The following is a 17,926-nucleotide window of genomic DNA, read 5'->3' on the forward strand; positions in this document are numbered from 1 at the left end:
CTTATCCCATCGTCACCATAAAACCTTGTCGTGATCCTAAGGATTGAACAGACTGGGGACTTAGGTTCGAATCTAGGTTAAGTTGTGAACAATCAGACTGACCTGACCTGACACCATTTTAATATCACCTTATATTGCCAAACCTCAGCAATATTTACAAGCAATATAATGTACACTAACTTATAGTCTTTTAACAGTACTGAGCCTGAGGGAACTCCCTAACTCTCAAATTCCTGCTGTTATAAAATGTCCTTCCATTTCCCTATAAAAGTCTCTTGAAGTACCGTGCTACTTTCAAATATAGGTCCATAAAATACCAATAATACTTAGTTCGGAGGACGATTTCTTCCTTGATTCTTCTCTCTTCTGTCTTCCGGCGCTGGTCTCCGGCTGCCGTCCATTTGACTTCCTCAAAAGAATTATGTAAACTCCAAGACTCGGACTTGGAATCTCTCCTCGTGTGGACTCCTAATCTCGAGTATGAAGGTTGAAGCCTGGTGTTACTAAGTCCTTTCTCCACCGAGTTTACTCCTGCTTACTATTTGAGCATCTTTCTACAGGTCCTTACAGAACCTCTATTGTCCTCCACCTGAATAAAGTTACTTTGCAGACTCTCTCTGTCTGGAAGTGCTCCCTCTAAAACCCACTGCTGACAGCTGGTGTCGTTAACTGCTATATGTGGAAGCCTGAGGGCATGGTCGGCCTCTCCCTGCATTGTTCTCTTCATCTGGTTTTACACTGCACCTCTGAAACATGACACATAAATGTTCCATATCTAGCCAAGCCCTGAATATTCTAGTAACTCATCATTGAGATATAATAATACAAGGCCAGAGCAAACAAGGATAGGTTGTAGTGTTGTAGTGTCGAGTGTGTAATGGGTGTTCCACCAGTCATTGTTGGAGTTTGGGAGTCGGACTGGGACGAGAGTAGTGTAGGCTGCTGCCTTTGTCCCACCGGTGGCAGAGTATCTGAGCAGAGTACAGTGTGTGGACTGCCTTGGAGTACTGACTGGAATACTGTACGTGTACCAATATAGAGTGAGCTACTGGAGCTTTACGGCAATAGACCTGGTTGTCATCTGTGTCCTGCCGGAGTCAGGGTATCGCAGCATATGGAACAGAGTACTTGAGTACTGCCTTGGAGTACTGTGTGTGTTACCATGGACTTTAGACCAACTTGAGTTAGCATGTGGAACAGCTGTTGTGAGAAGAATTAGAGTAGTGTTACCTCTTATTGTTGTGCTGGTTAGCACTGTTGAGCTTTTGCTGTCTAATTGTTAGTGTTAAAGTATTTCACTCTCTTTGATTCTGTGAATTACTGGACTTTCTCTGGAGTTGAACCAAGGAATATTCATCGTGTGTTGTGGTGGCCAGAAGCCATGGGTTCAAGTCTATCTGCAGAAGGGTGTTGTATGTAAAGTGACTGAGCCTGCAGGAGTGAAAGTGAAAGGCCTGTCAATGAGGATTACCTTCTTCCAGGTAATGCCAATAAGCCAGACCAGCTGCTGTGTAAGAGGACAGTTACTTATAAATAGGCAGTAATTAGTGAGTGTGGTAATTCATAGTTGAATAGAATTGTGTACAGTATGTATATATGTGTGTGTATGCATTTGTTGGATCATCCTGAAATAAATCCGAGCAATGAAGCAGATGGTGTTTTATTCGTAACAATGTTTTTATAGTTGTTGTTGCTTGGGTCATCAGTCCACAGACTGATTTCGTTACAGCCCTCTATGTCTCCTGATCCTCTACTAACCCTTTCTTCATTTCTATGTAACTTTTATGTCTTATATTTACTCTGATCTCTTTATCATATTCATACCTTGACAGCCCTCAGTGTCCCCCAATACTCTAACAACCCTTTTATTTCTATGTAGGCCTAACTGTTACGTCCTTCATTTACACTAATCTCCTTTTCATTTTCATTTCTTGACCTCTCTCTACTTCTTATCTAACAAACTTTTCTCAAAAAGTAACTGAATTCATTCTGGGTGTCTCAAGATGTGCCATGTCTCTTCATCTTGTTAAAGTTCACCAAGATTTTACCTAATCATTCTTCACTCACTCGATTCAGTAGTTAAAAAGTAACTATGACCAGTGGAAGTCTGTACATAAAAATGTAAACAGAATCTGGGATGGGTTTAAAGTAATTGTTGAGGAATGTGAAAATAGGTTTGTACCTTTAAAAGTGATAATGAATGGTAAAGATCCACTATAGTATAACAGAGAAGTAAAGAGACTAAGAAGCAGGTGCAGACTGGAAAGAAATAGAGTTAGAATTGGCTGTGGAAGTAAGGAGAAACTGAAGGAACTTACTAGGAAATTGAATCTAGCAAAGAAGTCAGCTAAAGATAACATGATGGCAAGCATAATTGGCAGTCATACAAATTTTAGTGAAAAATGGAAGAGTATATATAGGAACTTTAAGGCAGAAACAGGTTCTAAGAACAACATTCCAGGAATCATCAATGAACAAGGGGAGTGTGCATGCGAGGATCTTTCAAAGGCAGAAGTATTCAGTCAGCAGTATGTAAAGATTGTTGGTTACAAGGATAATGTCCAGATAGAGGAGGTGACTAATACTAAAGAAGTAATAAAATTTACCTATGATAACAATGACATTTACAGTAGGCTAAGATACTAAAGTTGAAAAATAGAAAAGCAGCTGGAATCAATAAGGTTTCGGAGGATATACTAAAGACAATGGGTTGGGATATAGTACAATATCTTAAGCACATTTTTGATTATTGTTTGCATGAAGGAGCTATACCAAATGAATGGAGAGTTGCTATAGTAGCCCCTGTGTATAAAGGAAAGGGTGATAGACATAAAGCTGAAAATTACAGGCCAGTCAGTTTGACATGCATTGCATGTAAGCTTTGGAAAAGCATTCTTTCTGATTATATTAGACATGATTGCAAAATTAATACAGTAACTGGTTTGATAGAAGACAGTTTGGGTTTAGGAAAGGTTATTCCACTAAAGCTCAACTTGTAGGGTTCCAGCAAGATATAGCAGATATCTTGGATTCAGGAGGTCAGATGGACTGTATCGCGATTGACTTGTCTAAGGCATTTGTTAGGGAAGATCATGGGAGACCACTGACAAAAATGAGTACAATTGAACTAGAAAAAAGAGTGACTGAATGGGTTGCTATATTTCTAGAATATAGAACTCAGAGAATTGGAGTAAGCGAAGCTTTATCTGTCCCTGTAATAATTAAGAGGGGAATTCCTCAAGGTAGTATTATTGGACCTGTATGTTTCTTACAAGTATAAATGATATGTGTAAAGAAGTGGAATCAGAGATAAGGCTTTTGCAGATGATGTATTCTGTGCAGAATAATAAATAAGTTACAAGATTGCCAGCAACTGTAAAATGATCTCGATAATGTTGTGAGATGGACAGTAGGCAATGTTATGATGATAAACGGGGTTAAAAGTCAGGTTGTGAGTTTCACCAGTGGCGGTGGGTTCTCAGGAGCACAGGAGCACGTGAACACCCAGTTTTAATACATATTTACGCATTCATGGATAATTTAAAACTTTCCTTTCTTTCGACCAGATTTCGACAATCGATCGAAAGCACTCGACTTATATCGAAGCTCCGCTACACCGACAGTTGTTCGTTTTGACTGACAGTGCAGCGAGCACACTGGATAATGCGCTATTGTGCTGAAGACTATACGCATGCGCAAAGCAGATGACGTCATGGTTTTCTGCACTGATATTCCCATTAGCGAGGAGCACGGTAAGGTACGTGCCTTGTCGTCTAGAGCCACCCTCAACCCAGTGGCAGTATTACAGTTGACCACAAGGGTCCGCCACCTCCCCTATTACGGTTAGCCACAGCCTCCCAAGATTTCGCTAGTACCCTAATTTTGAATAGGCATTTTCTAGCTCGTTGTGAACAGGTGTTTGTAATCGCGGGAAGAAGTTTTCTTTACCTTGTGACTGGAAAATCTTTTCAGGTGAAATTAATTTAAGTATTGTGTTTTGCTTCTGTGTTTGTATGGTTTGTGACCGTGGTATTCTTTGTGTAAGAGGAAATGAATTCGGTTCAGGTAACTTTAACCAGTGAAATATTAACCTATCAGGATAAGTTAGAAATTAAAAGGCTTGGACCGGACAGACCGGATTTGATTATCGAAAAAGTTACAAAAACTGACAAACGCGAGTATAGGCGTAAGTTTAAGAGAGACGTGTACGAAACACGCAAGTGGCTCTGTGGATGTAGATCTAGGAATGCGCTTTTTTGTTTGCCATGTTTATTGTTAAGCAAAGGAAGAAGTGTATGGAATTCAGCTGGGTGCACAGACCTTGCTCATTTGAGTAGAAAAATAAATAAACATGAAAATTCTCATGCACACAAAAACGCGAGTATTGAATTCTCAATCCTAGGCCGTGTCAATATCACCACGCAACTGGATTCCGCTTACCGTGAATCGATTAAGAAACATAATGAGCAAGTAGATGCAAATAGGTATATACCGTCTAGATTAATCGACTGTGTTAAGTTTTGTGGAGCTTTCGAACTGTCATTGCGTGGCCACGACGAAAGCGAAAATTTTGATAATCCTGGGATTTTCAGGGGACTAGTAAACTTTGTAAGCTCTATTGACAATGCAATGAAAGAGCATATAGAAAGTGCTACCGTTTTTAAAGGTACTTCCCACACTATTCAAAATGAGCTTCTTGATTGCATGTTGAGCGTGTGCAGAGATGAAATATCTAATGAGATTCATGCCGCTCATTATTTGGCTTTTATGGCTGATGAAACGACAGATGTTTCTACATTGCAACAAATGGTAATTGTTTATAGATATGAAGTTGGAGGGGTTCCGGTTGAAAGGTACTGGGGATTTGTCAACCCGAAAGCTCATGACGCGGAGTCTATTTTTGGAATTGTTCATGCAGAATTAGAACGCCAAGTGGGGAGTCACAGACAGAAGGTTATTGGACAATGCTACGACGGAGCGGCAGTATTAAGTGGGGGTAGAAACGGGGTGCAGGCCAGAATAAGGGAGATTTACCCTCAAGCGTATTACATCCATTGTTATGCTCATCAGTTCAATTTAATTTTACGGAAAGCGGCATCTATAAATAGTTCGTGTAGGATCTATTTTTCCAACTTACCAGCCTTTCCAGCATTCTTTTCTCGATCAGCGCAGAGAACGAAAGTTTTAGATTCGCTGGTAGAGAAGAGGCTTCCGAAGACTATAACCACCAGATGGAATTTCTCAGCTCGTTTAGTCCAAACCGTATATGAGAACACGGACAATTTAATAGAATTTCTCGAAGAAATTAAAAATTCATCTCATGTTGACGATGTTACGAGGCGGGAGAGCTCCGGGCTTCTGTACAGTTTGAGAGATACGGAATTTATGTTTTGGCTACAATTCTTTCACCGTTTGATGCCACATGCAGACATTCTTTTCAAATTACTACAGCACAGATATATCGATGCAGTTAAAGTGAAAGAACATATTTCAGAATTCCGAAGGCATGTTGAGAAAGTCAGGGACTGAACCACGGACTTGGACGCTGATATATCCTCCAATGATCAACTCGCTCAAAGGAGGCGAAAAAACTCAGATCGTTCAGTAGCTGCTAAAGAAGTATGTGATGTAATAACTGTTCACATGGAAGAACGATTTTCATTCCGTTCTCACTTACTGGCTTCTAGTCTGCTTGATGTACGTGCGTTTGGTGTCTATTCAGACTCTTTTCCAGAAAGAGAACTAAATACAGTGGCGTATATGTATCCCTGCCTAAATAAGACACAGCTGAAGACTGAACTAGAAGTATTGTATATGAGAAACGACTTCCAGAAAGCTGATGGGGCCATTTCCATGTTGCAGTTTCTGCTTGACAATGAACTAGATAGGGACACATTTCTCACAAGTATGCGAATTACTCCGAATTGTTGTCACAACCCCAATGACGACAGCGGAGCCTGAGAGGTGTTTTTCTACTTTGAAACGAATTAAAATGTTTCTGAGGAACACCATGACTGGAGAACGACTGTCAGCGCTGGCTATGCTTGCTATTGAGAAGATATTTGTCAACATCAGTGACTTCAATCGTAAAGTGATTGAGAAATTTGCGCGATTGAAGGACAGAAGGATTGCTTTCCTGTACAAATAATCAGCATTTACGTGAGTTGCTAATCTATATTCTTTCCTTTAAATAAATAGTGTTGTTGGTTGTACTGCATGCTATAAATTGTTTAGAGAAGTGGCTATAATTTGCAAAATGAGAATAATTACCATGTGATACAGTAGAACCCATTACTAACCGAGATAATGTGGAGACTATTGGGGTCAATTCGGAAATATTTATTTTTTTAAAAAACCGTAAATGCGGTACACATTCCTTCTATGCTTCTCGTCATATCCAGGTGAATTTCGTGCTGTTTAAAAACCAGGAATAGTGCTCGCATCCTTCAGTGTTCACAGTGCAGTAAAGCTATTATGAATTTTACTATTGTTCTACACTAAGACAGCCGGCCCGCGGTGTAGAGGTAGCGTTCCTGCCTCTTACCCGGAGGCCCCGGATTCGATTCCCGGCCAGGTCAGTGATTTTAACCTGGATCTGAGGGCTGGGTCGAGGTCCACTCAGCCTACGTGATTACAATTGCGAAGCTATCTGACGGTGATATGGCGGTCAAAAAAGCCAAAAATAACGGCCGAGAGGATTTGTCGAGCTAACCACACGACACCTCGTAATCTGCAGACCACCGGGCTGAGCAGCAGTCGCTTGGTAGGCCATGGAGTTTGGTTTGGTTCTACACTAACACCCAGGTGAACTTCGTGCTATTTAAAAACCAAGAATAGTGCTCGCATCCTTCAATATTTGCAGTGTAGTAAAGTTATTGTGAATTTTACTTTTGTTCTACACTACGGTAACAAATTAGTTTCGTATAAAATTTATCCTCGGTTACAGGGGTTCTACCAAATTATTTGTGAAGAAAGAACCGTACAAGGAACTGTTAGTGAAATGATTTATGTACCTATGTTACTTTTTTGCTGATTTGAGACATGAACAAAATGTTGTTGTGAACTCCTTAAAAATTTTGTCACGAGCCACCACTGAGTTTCACAAAGAGAAAATGTCCTCTCATTTTTAATTGCTGTGTTGATGGGGTAAAAGTTCCTTTTGGGGATCATTGTAAATACCTAGGTGTTAACATAAGGAAAGATCTTCATTGGGGTAATCACATAAATATGACTGAATAAAGGGTACACATCTCTGCACATGGTTATGAGGGTATTTAAGGAAAAAATCCAAATCCAAAGAAAAGCAGCTCAAATTGTTCTGGGTGATTTATAACAAATGAGTAGCATTACAAAAATGTTGCAAAGTTTGGGCTGGGAAGACTTGGGAGAAAGGAGACAAGCTGCTCGACTAAAGAGTACGGTATGTTCCAAACTGTCAGTGGATAGATGGTGTGGACTGATATCAGTAGATGAATAAGTTTGAGTGGTGTCTTTAAAAGTAGGAAAGATCACAATATGAAGATAAAGCTGGAATTCAAGAGGACAAAATTGGGGCAAATATTTGTTTATAGGAAGAGGAGTTAGGGATTGGGATAACTTACCAAAAGAGATGTTCAATAAATTTCCAATTTCTTTGCAATCATTTAAGAAAAGGCTAGGAAAACAACAGATAGAGAATCTGCCACCTGGGCGACTGGCCTAAATTCAGATCAGTAGTAACTTGAATATATCTTCATTCACCTTCAGCATTCTTCTGTAAGACCCCATTTCAAAAGTTTCAGTTCTCTTTCTTTCTGCACTAATTGGTGTCCATCTTTAACTTTCATACAATGCTATACTCCATACAGAGGTCTTCAACATTATCTTTCTAGTATGCATATCAATGTTTGAAGTGAACAAATTTCTTTCTTAAGAAAGACCCCCAAACCTTGCTTGTGCTACTATGCTTTTTATTCAGTGGCAGTGGACTCTCAGGAGCAGAATAGCATGAGAACACCTGGTATTTACATATTCATAAATAATTTTTAAATTCTTTTCTTTGTTTCAACCTTCAATCTGGTTTCATCAATCGATCGACTTGTATTGAAGCTCCATTATGCAGACACTGTTCGAATGCAGGGAGCACACTGGATATTGTGCTACTATATGGATGCACATGCAATTACGTAATGGTTTATGCATAAATATTCGCATAAGCAAGGCGCACAGATTACACACCTAGTGTAGGACCTCCAGCATATAACACATAACTTCGCAAAGAAATATATACCGTACCAATTTTACCTTAAAATCCTTTTATAAGATGGATGTGTTCATTATGAATGCCAGGGACCCACCCAACCCACCCAAAAAAGGTACATTTACTTTCATAACCTAATGAAATATTTCACATGTCTTTGCCCAGCTACAAGCACAGCCATTGGCCGACATGACATCATTCCCAGAATTCCTAATTCACTGCTTCCGTTACCAACACGTGCAAAGTATAAACATAAGAAAAGTCTCTGTTAGAAGCTGTAACCTATCTTTGCAAATTCAGGCCAAGCTCTGTCATGAGAAAAGGGCCATGCTCCTTTAGAGAGGATTTTAACTATCGCACTGCCTGCACAGCAAGGAAAAAATTTAATTTAGTAGCTGTAACCTATCTTTGCAAATCCAGACCAATCTCTGTCATGAGAACCAGGGCCACACTCCCTTTAAGAGGCTTTTAACTATCACCGCAGAGTATACTGCCCACACAGCAAGGAAAAAAAAATTAATTTAGTAGTTGTAACCTACTTCCGAATGCTGGGATGGAATAGCTCCCATGCTTTTCATTGGACATTTCCTTAACAGCTGGTAACAGTTCACAGCTTGTAAAGACACTCCTATCAGCAATACTGTGGATTAAGCACAGATCAGAAATAAAAGATAGCATCACCTGCCATCGAGCCTCCGTGTGCAATGAGTGGAGTGCCTACATTAGGCTTATGCCAGAGCACGGTAAGGTATGTGCCTTTCTGTCTACAACCACCCTCTAACCAGAGATAAAGACAACGATAGTATTACCGTTGACCACAGGGTCAGCCAGCTCCCATGTTATTGTTGGCTACGGCCTTCCATAAGCTACTATTACACTGCATTGCCTGAAGATTTCGCTAGCAATTCTGAACAGGTGGTTTGTATTCATGGGCACATTATTTTTATGCTTCTTGTCACACCTAGGTGAACTTTGGCCATGCAGTTAGCCATTCCTATTCCATCACCACCATAAGACTTATCTGTGTCAGTACACCATAAAGCAAATTGAGAGTTGGGGGGGGGGCGGGGGGAGTTCTCGCATCTTTTAATGTTCGCTAAAATACAGTATTGTAGCAAAGTTGCTGTGAATTTTAGTTTCACCGAGCTGAGTAGCTTTTCAGCCCTGCATTCGGGAGGCAGTGGGCTGGTGGTAATATTAGTCTTGTTGTACACTCACAGATTAGTGTTGGATAAAATGGATCCTTTGGCACATTTGAGACGCGAACAAAAATGTTGTTGTGAACCCTCTGAAAATTGTGTCACGGGCTGCTACAGATTTTATGCCCTCCTTACTTTAACCAGTGTTAGCTTTTCCACCACCCAAGTAACAATAGTCATCTACCCCACTTCCTTTAAAATATTTCCTAATTTAATATTTCCTACTTCACCTAATTTTATAACACTGAATTCCATTACTTTTGTTTTGGATTTATTTATTTCTATCTTGTACTCCTTCTACAAGATGTGCGAGTGGTAATAGTGTGCTGTTCAACAGGTATCGAGTGGAAGGTACGATACTCGAGAAGACTTCACCGTAGTTATCCAGCCTTTCATAAAATTCTTCAATGCTCCTCTAGAAAAATCTGAACAGTTGAAAGAAGTGATTGACATCTCATACATTACCTATGACTGTTTCCATTTCAGTCAAAAAGGACACGCTTTAGGTATGTATCAGTTATTTTCTTCACATATTTGTTAGTGTTATCATAGTGAACTTATTATAAGGCTTACAGTAGCAGTCAAAAAGTTTAAGATCACATTCGAATACCAGGAAATGTCACCTCTAAACCTAAACATCAGCTTTAGAAACTTGGTAACTCTTTCATCTAATCCGTACTAATAGTATAAAGAGAGAAGTTTTGTGAGTTTGTTTGTGAAGGCTAATTACAGAAACCACTCAATTGATTTCAGCATATTAGTTTGACATTAGAAATCCAATTTTCTACTAATTATTATAGGCTATTATGCTAACTTATTAGAAGAGCAAATGGTTTAAAAAAGACTAGAATAAGTTTGAAGAACTGAGTGTTAGGGACCCTTAAAAATGAATACACTGCCGGAACTGTTGGTCGTAATGAAGGTGTTGATGATTACTGTTTTAAGAGGAGGTACGACCGGGCAACCATCCTCTATATAACACTAATCAGAGAGAAAAAACGAAAGGGATCCGACACTTCACAACATGAAGGTATCTTTCAAAGAAGGACAAGGGCCATGAAGGGCGTGAAAATGAAAGATTCCCTGGGATTCACAAACGTAATACAGTCGGGGTTGGAAAAGAACAAAAGTTGACCAAGGAAGGTCGGATACAATAGATGAAAGTGAGGAGTCTGGCACAAGTAAGTGGAAACAATGCCAGGACTCAGCTGAGAGCCCTGTGGTCACCAAACCACACTCCTGGAGCCTACCAAATCTAGATAGATTTAAATTTTGTAGAAAAGAGTTTGTGTACATTTTCTTCCAGGAAGAGACACTTTTCTGTGTTTTGATGCATGCTTTACCCAATAAAAACTAAAATAACAAGTAAATTGTCATTGTATCAAAGTATGCGAGATTTAGAATGAAATTTCTCACAGAAATATACATATGTATTTTCTTCATAATTTTGCCAGATAATCACACAATTATGTATTAAACAAGCATTTCAAGTGTACAACCAGAGGGCTTACACATTGAACATGGTACAGCTGGAAAGATTAGGGTGAAAGCCCAACAATCATTATACTTCTTCACTCTGTGAGAGGTGTGATCGTGATCAGCACATTTTAGTATTTGTCGCCTACGGGAGTCAAATCAAAAGACCTGCATCTCGCGAGCCGAACTTGCCCATGGACACTCCTGGCACTAAAAGCCATACGCCATTTCATATTTCATATCACTGGGCCAACGAGAATCTACACATCACCATGAGCAACAATTTGATAGTAAAGCCTGGGTAGGAATAGTCGGTAAACTTTTAATCGGACCTACATGCTACCTGCTCAGTTGACAGGTCAGTCATACTGGCACTTTCTGCGACAGCACCTAACTAAGCTATTCAAGGATGTTGCACTGGATTTGCTATGTGGTTCATGCACGATACGTCATCACATTTCAGTTGAGTTGCCAGAGACTTTCTCTATGAGCATTTCTCGCTCGGCTGGATAGGCCTTGCAGGACCAGTCATCTCACTGCACATATCCCAGATCCCAATTTACTGGACTATTGCCTGTGGGGCCTTTTCAAGGCCATTGTTTATCAAACATCCATTATGGGCTATGCAGTGCTTCACCAGCATGTGGAACAATGTTGCTGTCAACTACGTGCAGCTTGTGAATGTATGAACCAATCAATGATGCAACGGTTCTGGCATGCATTCAGGCGCAAGCAGTAGCGTAGCAGGGATTGACCGATGGTGGTGGGGGTTATAGCTACAAAATGATGATAGAACATAATGATAGTGCTTATGCGTGTGTGGTTCGCGCATGCATGAGTGCCATTATAAGGACACCGATACAAGTAAATAATGATGATATTCAGATTACAGTAATGATACACTATAAAATCTTCCATTAACATACAGAACAAGAACAATGTGATCAAAGTGAACAGTTTTACATTGAATGGTATGTTTAGATTACAATCTGAAATCCAACTTTCGAGGCTTCTTAGAAATTAGATTCGAGATATCTGTTGGTTTTACAATTGTCTCTGTGAATGTTCAAAAGAGTCAACCCATTAGTTGACATCAACTTTTTAATGTCAGTTTTTGTTCATTTTCTTTTGAAAAATTCCATGGGGGTGAAGGGTTATGCCCTAAAGCGCAAGGTGGATATTTTGAGCACTTCTAGTAGTGTGATGTATCACTGCTGATATACAAAAATGACCAGAGTTACTCGAAATTAGACATGCCAAGTGGGGAAGTTACTAATAATTCCATCAAAAATTTTGAATGCCTGTAACTCATAAATGATTCACCATAGGATGTAAGTTCATAGGGACAGTTTATATTGTTTTGGAGTGTACTATCTGCACCCTTATACCTGTCACACTTTGGGAACACCCAGTATTTTCCAGATTTTATTGAGTTTGGCCATGTGGTATCACAGATTATATGAACGTTACCCTGCTTTTCAGCCAGATTTCCTGTTAGGAGGGATAAATTCACTATTGCGTGATCTTGTGGTAAATAGTGTATTGAGTGTATATATGAAGAGAAAGAAGCATGTTGGGAAAACACAAACACCCAGACCCCAAGGCAGAGGAATTTACCAGGCATGATTAAAATCACCGACCAGGTTGGAAATCGAACCCAGGACCCTTCAAACTTAAGATCAGTATGCAGACCATTCAACCAAGGAGGGTAAGTTACCTAGGAAAAGAATGGACTTAGAGCAGTGGAATGTTAAAGAATCAGAGGGAGACAAAGGAAATAATGGGTAAACTCAGTGCTTAATGATCTAGTTGTAAGAAGTGTGGGACTAATTGAGACCATAGAGCTATTTGCAAATAGAAGATTATGGAGAAGCAAAATTAATACACAGAAGATTGGAGACTGAACTTTGAATGGCATATCAGTCTATCACATGCCAGCCCTGTTGTTGCCCCTTTGGTATTTCCTAGTAGAAGAAATGACTAAGTCAGACCAGTCAGCCAGCATGAGAACATGCTGCGGTTTCTCCATTATTGTTCTCTTTTTCTGGTTGCCCTGTGGGCCTTTTGAAATAGGAAGTGAGAAACTTTCCTCTTTAGCCACATTTCAATATTTCTAGTACTCCATCAATCAGGATATAAAAGGGAGGCTAGCCACCAGTATCCCACCAGAGTCAGAATATCATTGTGTACTGAGCGGAGTGCTGTCTGTGTGTGCTGCCTTGGATTATTGAATAGTGTACCGTACTGCATGTGCACCGACATGGAGTGAATGATTGGAGCTGGATGACAGTAGTGCTGGTTGTCATCTGTATCTCACCGGAGTCACAGTATCGTCATGTACTGAGTGGAATGCTGTGTGCATACTGCCTTGGAGTACTGCATGAGTACTGCCATGGACTGTAGACCGACTTGGGGTCTGTATATGGAACAGTTGGTCTAAATAAGACGGTGCCATTATATTTTTGTGAGGAATATTGTAGTGTTGGTTAACAACATTCAAATTTTGCTGTTTAGTAGTCAGTTTTAAGTAGTTCACTGTATGGAGCGGTCGTGTGAATTGAGTGTGTTGACTGTGTGAGTGGCGGACTTTCTTTGGAGTTGAACCAAGGAACTGTTGTTGTGTGTCTTGGTGGCCAGAATCTCTGTGTTCAAGCTTGTCTGTGTGCAACTGTTGGAGTGTGTAAAGTGACTGAGCATGCAAGTGAAAGTGAAATGTGGAGACTGTCAATAAGGATTCTAGCATCCCTCAGGTAAAGACAGCCCACCTGGACTTTGGTGAGAGACTAGTAAATAGGCAGCAATTAACGGAGTACCGGGCGAGTTGGCCGTGCGCGTAGAGGCGCGCGGCTGTGAGCTTGCATTCGGGAGATAGTAGGTTCGAATCCCACTATCGGCAGCCCTGAAGATGGTTTTCCGTGGTTTCCCATTTTCACACCAGGCAAATGCTGGGGCTGTACCTTAATTAAGGCCACGGCCGCTTCCTTCCAACTCCCAGGCCTTTCCTATCCCATCGTCGCCATAAGACCTATCTGTGTCGGTGCGACGTAAAGCCCCTAGCAAAAAAAAAAAAAAAAATTAACGGAGTGTGGTCATTCATGGTTGAACATAACCGTATGTGTACTAACTGAGTCATCCTGAATTAAATTAGATAGTTCTTTAATCATAACAGTATGTATGTATGTATGTATGTATGTATGTATGTATGTATGTATGTATGTATGTATGTATGTATGTATGCAATAATCCAATTGTTTTTGTCTCTGTTCAGGTGCCAATATGCTGTGGAATAACATGTTGCAACCTGTGGGTAATAAATCTTTATCCAGCCTTAACCATGTGATGGAGAAATTCACGTGCCCTTCAGCCGAGGCACCGTTTCTCTTCACCAACAAAAATTCACAGACCTTCTTCAGGACAGGGAGACAATTTTAGAATGGAATGATTCTGAAAGTAGGGCTCATGAAGAAACTTATGGTGTGTACAAATAGTTTGGAGAGAACTTTACATGCCAGGAAAATAATGATGCCTTAAAGCATGAAGATGTATCCACTGCACAGTGATCCGGAGTCCCTGAAAACAGGCCAAAACCTCTTTCAAGTTGTTTGAGTTGAACCCTTCAGTTTTAGGGTTGAAAATATTGCTTCGGGCTGCTCTGTCTCCCATTGTCTCCCATGGAATTTCTAGCAGGTCTCTTCTATCTTTTTGTAGTGCATAATACTGCATAGGTTAGAGACTTTGGAATGTGGCCAAGCGGTGTGTCGCTTGTCAAGTGGTGAAAACAGTGGCTGAATTCCCTTCTCCAATTAAAATATATTGGTTTCTTACATACAGTATTTACACATTCTGGTGGTTCTTTGAGGTAGCATGGAAATCACGTTGCTCATGAATAAATTCTCTGTCAGTCACTTCTTCTTATTCTTCTTCCTCTTCCTCCATTCCCTTTTCCAGATTCTCTCTGGGTAGGGTAGTGTACTAAAGCCCTCCAACTTACTTGATCTTTCCCCCACACCTCTTCCAGTACTTTATTTGCTATTGACTCCTCTATTTGCAATACAGTCCAAAACAGAGCTCCTCCATCTCATTCTAGGCTTTCCCCTAAGGCAGTCTCTGTAACCATGAAGGTTCTCTTTGGTATTCTGGCTCCTGGCATTCTCATCATGTGTCCAAACCATTTTAGCTTTGCTTTATCAATCTCTTCTTGAAGTTTACACACTCCCACGCTTCTCCTTATTTCCTCATTTCGTATTCTATATTGTCTTGTCTTTCCCTGTATGCTCCTCATGAACCTCAGTTCAGCTGCTTGTATCTTATTTTGGTTCCGCTTAGTCAACGTCCAGGCTGCTGAAGCATGGGTCAGTATAGGTTTGTAATAGGATGAGTATAAAACCTTCTTGCACTTCATTGGCACATCTTTGTTCCATACAATATCTCTCACACACTGGTAGAAACTTGCAGACTGCTGTATTCTTAAATCAATTTCTCCATCCAAATTTCCATCCTGTGACATTGTACTGCCCAAATATTTAAAATTTTTCACTACTTCAAAAGGTTCAATTTTTATCACTCGCCTGGATTTTCTGTTACCTCTCATCATGATCAAAGCCCTGCTTTTCACAGTCCTAATCTTCATTCCAAAATTTCTAAATATTCCTTGCTTGTTTTGCAGCCTCTCTTCATTATCTGTTGTAACTATCCGATATAAAAGTGATTTAGTTACCTGTATTGTTTCTAATCTATTCTTAATCATTCCAATCAAATGAAACCCAGTCTCAAATTATTCAATACTGATCTGGACTCAGAGCAGTTGCCCAGGTGGCAGATTCCCTATCTGTTGTTTTCCTAGCTTTTCTTAAATGATTTCAAAGAAATTGGAAATTTATTGAACATATCCCTTGGTAAGTTATTCCAGTCCCTAACTTCCCTTCCTATAAATGAATATTTGCCCCAATTTGTCCTCTTGAATTCCAACTTTATCTTCATATTGTGATCTTTCCTATTTTTAAAGACACCGTTCAAATTTATTCGTCTACTATTGTCATTCCACGCCATCTCTCCGCCAACAGCTCGGAACATATCGCTTATACAGATATGATTCTCATTTTCCTCTAATTCTTTACACATTTCCTCCATTTCTTGAGCTGAGTTTTGAATTACTTGAAGTATTTCATTTAATTTACTGATGTTTGCACACATTATGAGCTTTCACGTTGTGCTATAAAACTTTGCTGATCGCACATGATCATAATAAATTCCTGGTGTCTCCTGGTACTGCTTTATCTGGTAATCAATTGATGAAATTCTTCCTATACAAGCCGTCATGTGGATGAAGAAGATCTCCAACATTAAGGTTGTCAACTTCATCTTCAAATTCTGAAATGATTAATCTTCTTTCAGCTCAACGATAGTGGAGCTATTACTTTTAACATGCTTTCTACAAAAACAATTTTGATCTATTCATACACACTTCCATAGTTTTATTCCCTTTCTTTTGGAGAACACAATTTACTCCTACAACTTTTATAACTGTATATGGTCCTATCCATTGATCTGATAGCTTCTTTGACCTGCCTCTCCTCACTGATTCATCATGCAGTAGTACTTTATCTCCTACTTTGAAACTTACTTTGTGTGTTCGTTTGTCTCATGACCTTTTGGTTTTTCTTTTCGACTGGATGAGAGCTTTTCAGGCTATCTCATGGTTCTCCTGAAGTGCGCTTTTAAATTTCTCTAACACACTTTTCTCCTTGCTATATTAATTGTTTCTGACTTCCTTTGTAGTACTCCTGGGATGTTCGCCTTCCTTCCAAACATCAGTTCAAATGGAGTATATCCCGTACTGGTACTTGGTGTTGTATTATATACAAACATAGCAGCTGACAGAAATTCATCCCATTTTGTTTGGTCATAGCTTACATAATGTCTCAAGTATTTGGTGATACTGGTGTGTGATCTTTCTACTGATCCATTCAATTCTGGTCTGTACACAGTTGTATGCACTTTATTTAGGCAGAGAAGTTTTCATAGCTTCTTCATAATTTCGCTCATAAAGTCGCTTGGTCTATCAGAATAATGTTCGGTATTCCATATATCAGAATTACATTATCCATCAAAGCTTTAGCTACCGTTTCTGCTTCTTGATTTGGTATAGCTGTGGATACTAGATATTTTGACAACAATTCTTGCATGTTAATATATATTGACTAATATGTTCTGTTTCAGGTAGTGGACCTACAATATCTAGCACAATTTTCTCCATTACGCCATGAGGTGTATCTGTAATTTGCATACTCATTTTAGTATATGGTTGTGTTACTTTATTCCTCTGACATGATTCGCATTTACGAATGTACGGTACTCTTCTACATCCTGTCACATTCCTGGCCAAGATGTGTACTGACTCAGTGTCTTAAAAGTACATTATGTTCCTTGATATCCCCCGATTTATGATTCATGAAATTGTCTGATCATTTTTCTCTTTTCTTCTGCCGTTTTCCCTTTCTCTTGCGATCCGTCTGTTTCTATCTTTTCATGTCCCATAGCTCTGCTCTTTTGTGAGCTCACCTTGGTGTTCTAGTCTGTCTCTTCATTATAAATTACTGCTTCACTCATAACAGGGAATACTTCAGCATTCCTTCTATTCTACTTAAAGCATTTGCATTACGGTTAAGCTTTCCTTTCTTATACTGAATCTTGTAATCGTATTCCTCTAATTTCAGTTGCCATCTCAAAAGTTGTGAACTTGGATCCTGTACTGAAAAGATCCATTTCAACGGTTTGTGATCTGTTACTATCACAAATTTATGACCATACACATAAGGTATGAAATACTTGACTGCAAAAATTATTGCACATAGTTCTTTTTCAATTACACTGTAGTTCTTTTCGGCTTTATTTAGAATGTGTGATCCATATGCGATTGGCAGATCTCTACCTACTGGTCCCTGAGATAAAACACATCCTATCACATAATCACTTGAATCTGTAGTAATGTTGAAGGGTTTTGAGAAATCTG

At 39.6% G+C, this 17,926-nt stretch overlaps 1 protein-coding gene across 1 annotated transcript in view; it reads left to right on the plus strand.

The window, feature by feature from the left end:
• The window catches only part of LOC136879326 (phospholipase B1, membrane-associated), a 103,669-nt gene extending 89,323 nt beyond the window's left edge, over nucleotides 1-14,346 (plus strand). The window contains exons 9-10 of the mRNA XM_068229061.1: nucleotides 9,776-9,944; nucleotides 14,183-14,346. Coding sequence (XP_068085162.1) covers nucleotides 9,776-9,944; nucleotides 14,183-14,346 — 333 coding nt within the window. The remainder of the gene's footprint in view (nucleotides 1-9,775; nucleotides 9,945-14,182) is intronic.
• Nucleotides 14,347-17,926: the final 3,580 nt, after the last annotated feature.

This window comes from Anabrus simplex, chromosome 8, assembly GCF_040414725.1.
Source record: "Anabrus simplex isolate iqAnaSimp1 chromosome 8, ASM4041472v1, whole genome shotgun sequence".
Lineage (NCBI taxonomy): Eukaryota > Metazoa > Arthropoda > Insecta > Orthoptera > Tettigoniidae > Anabrus > Anabrus simplex.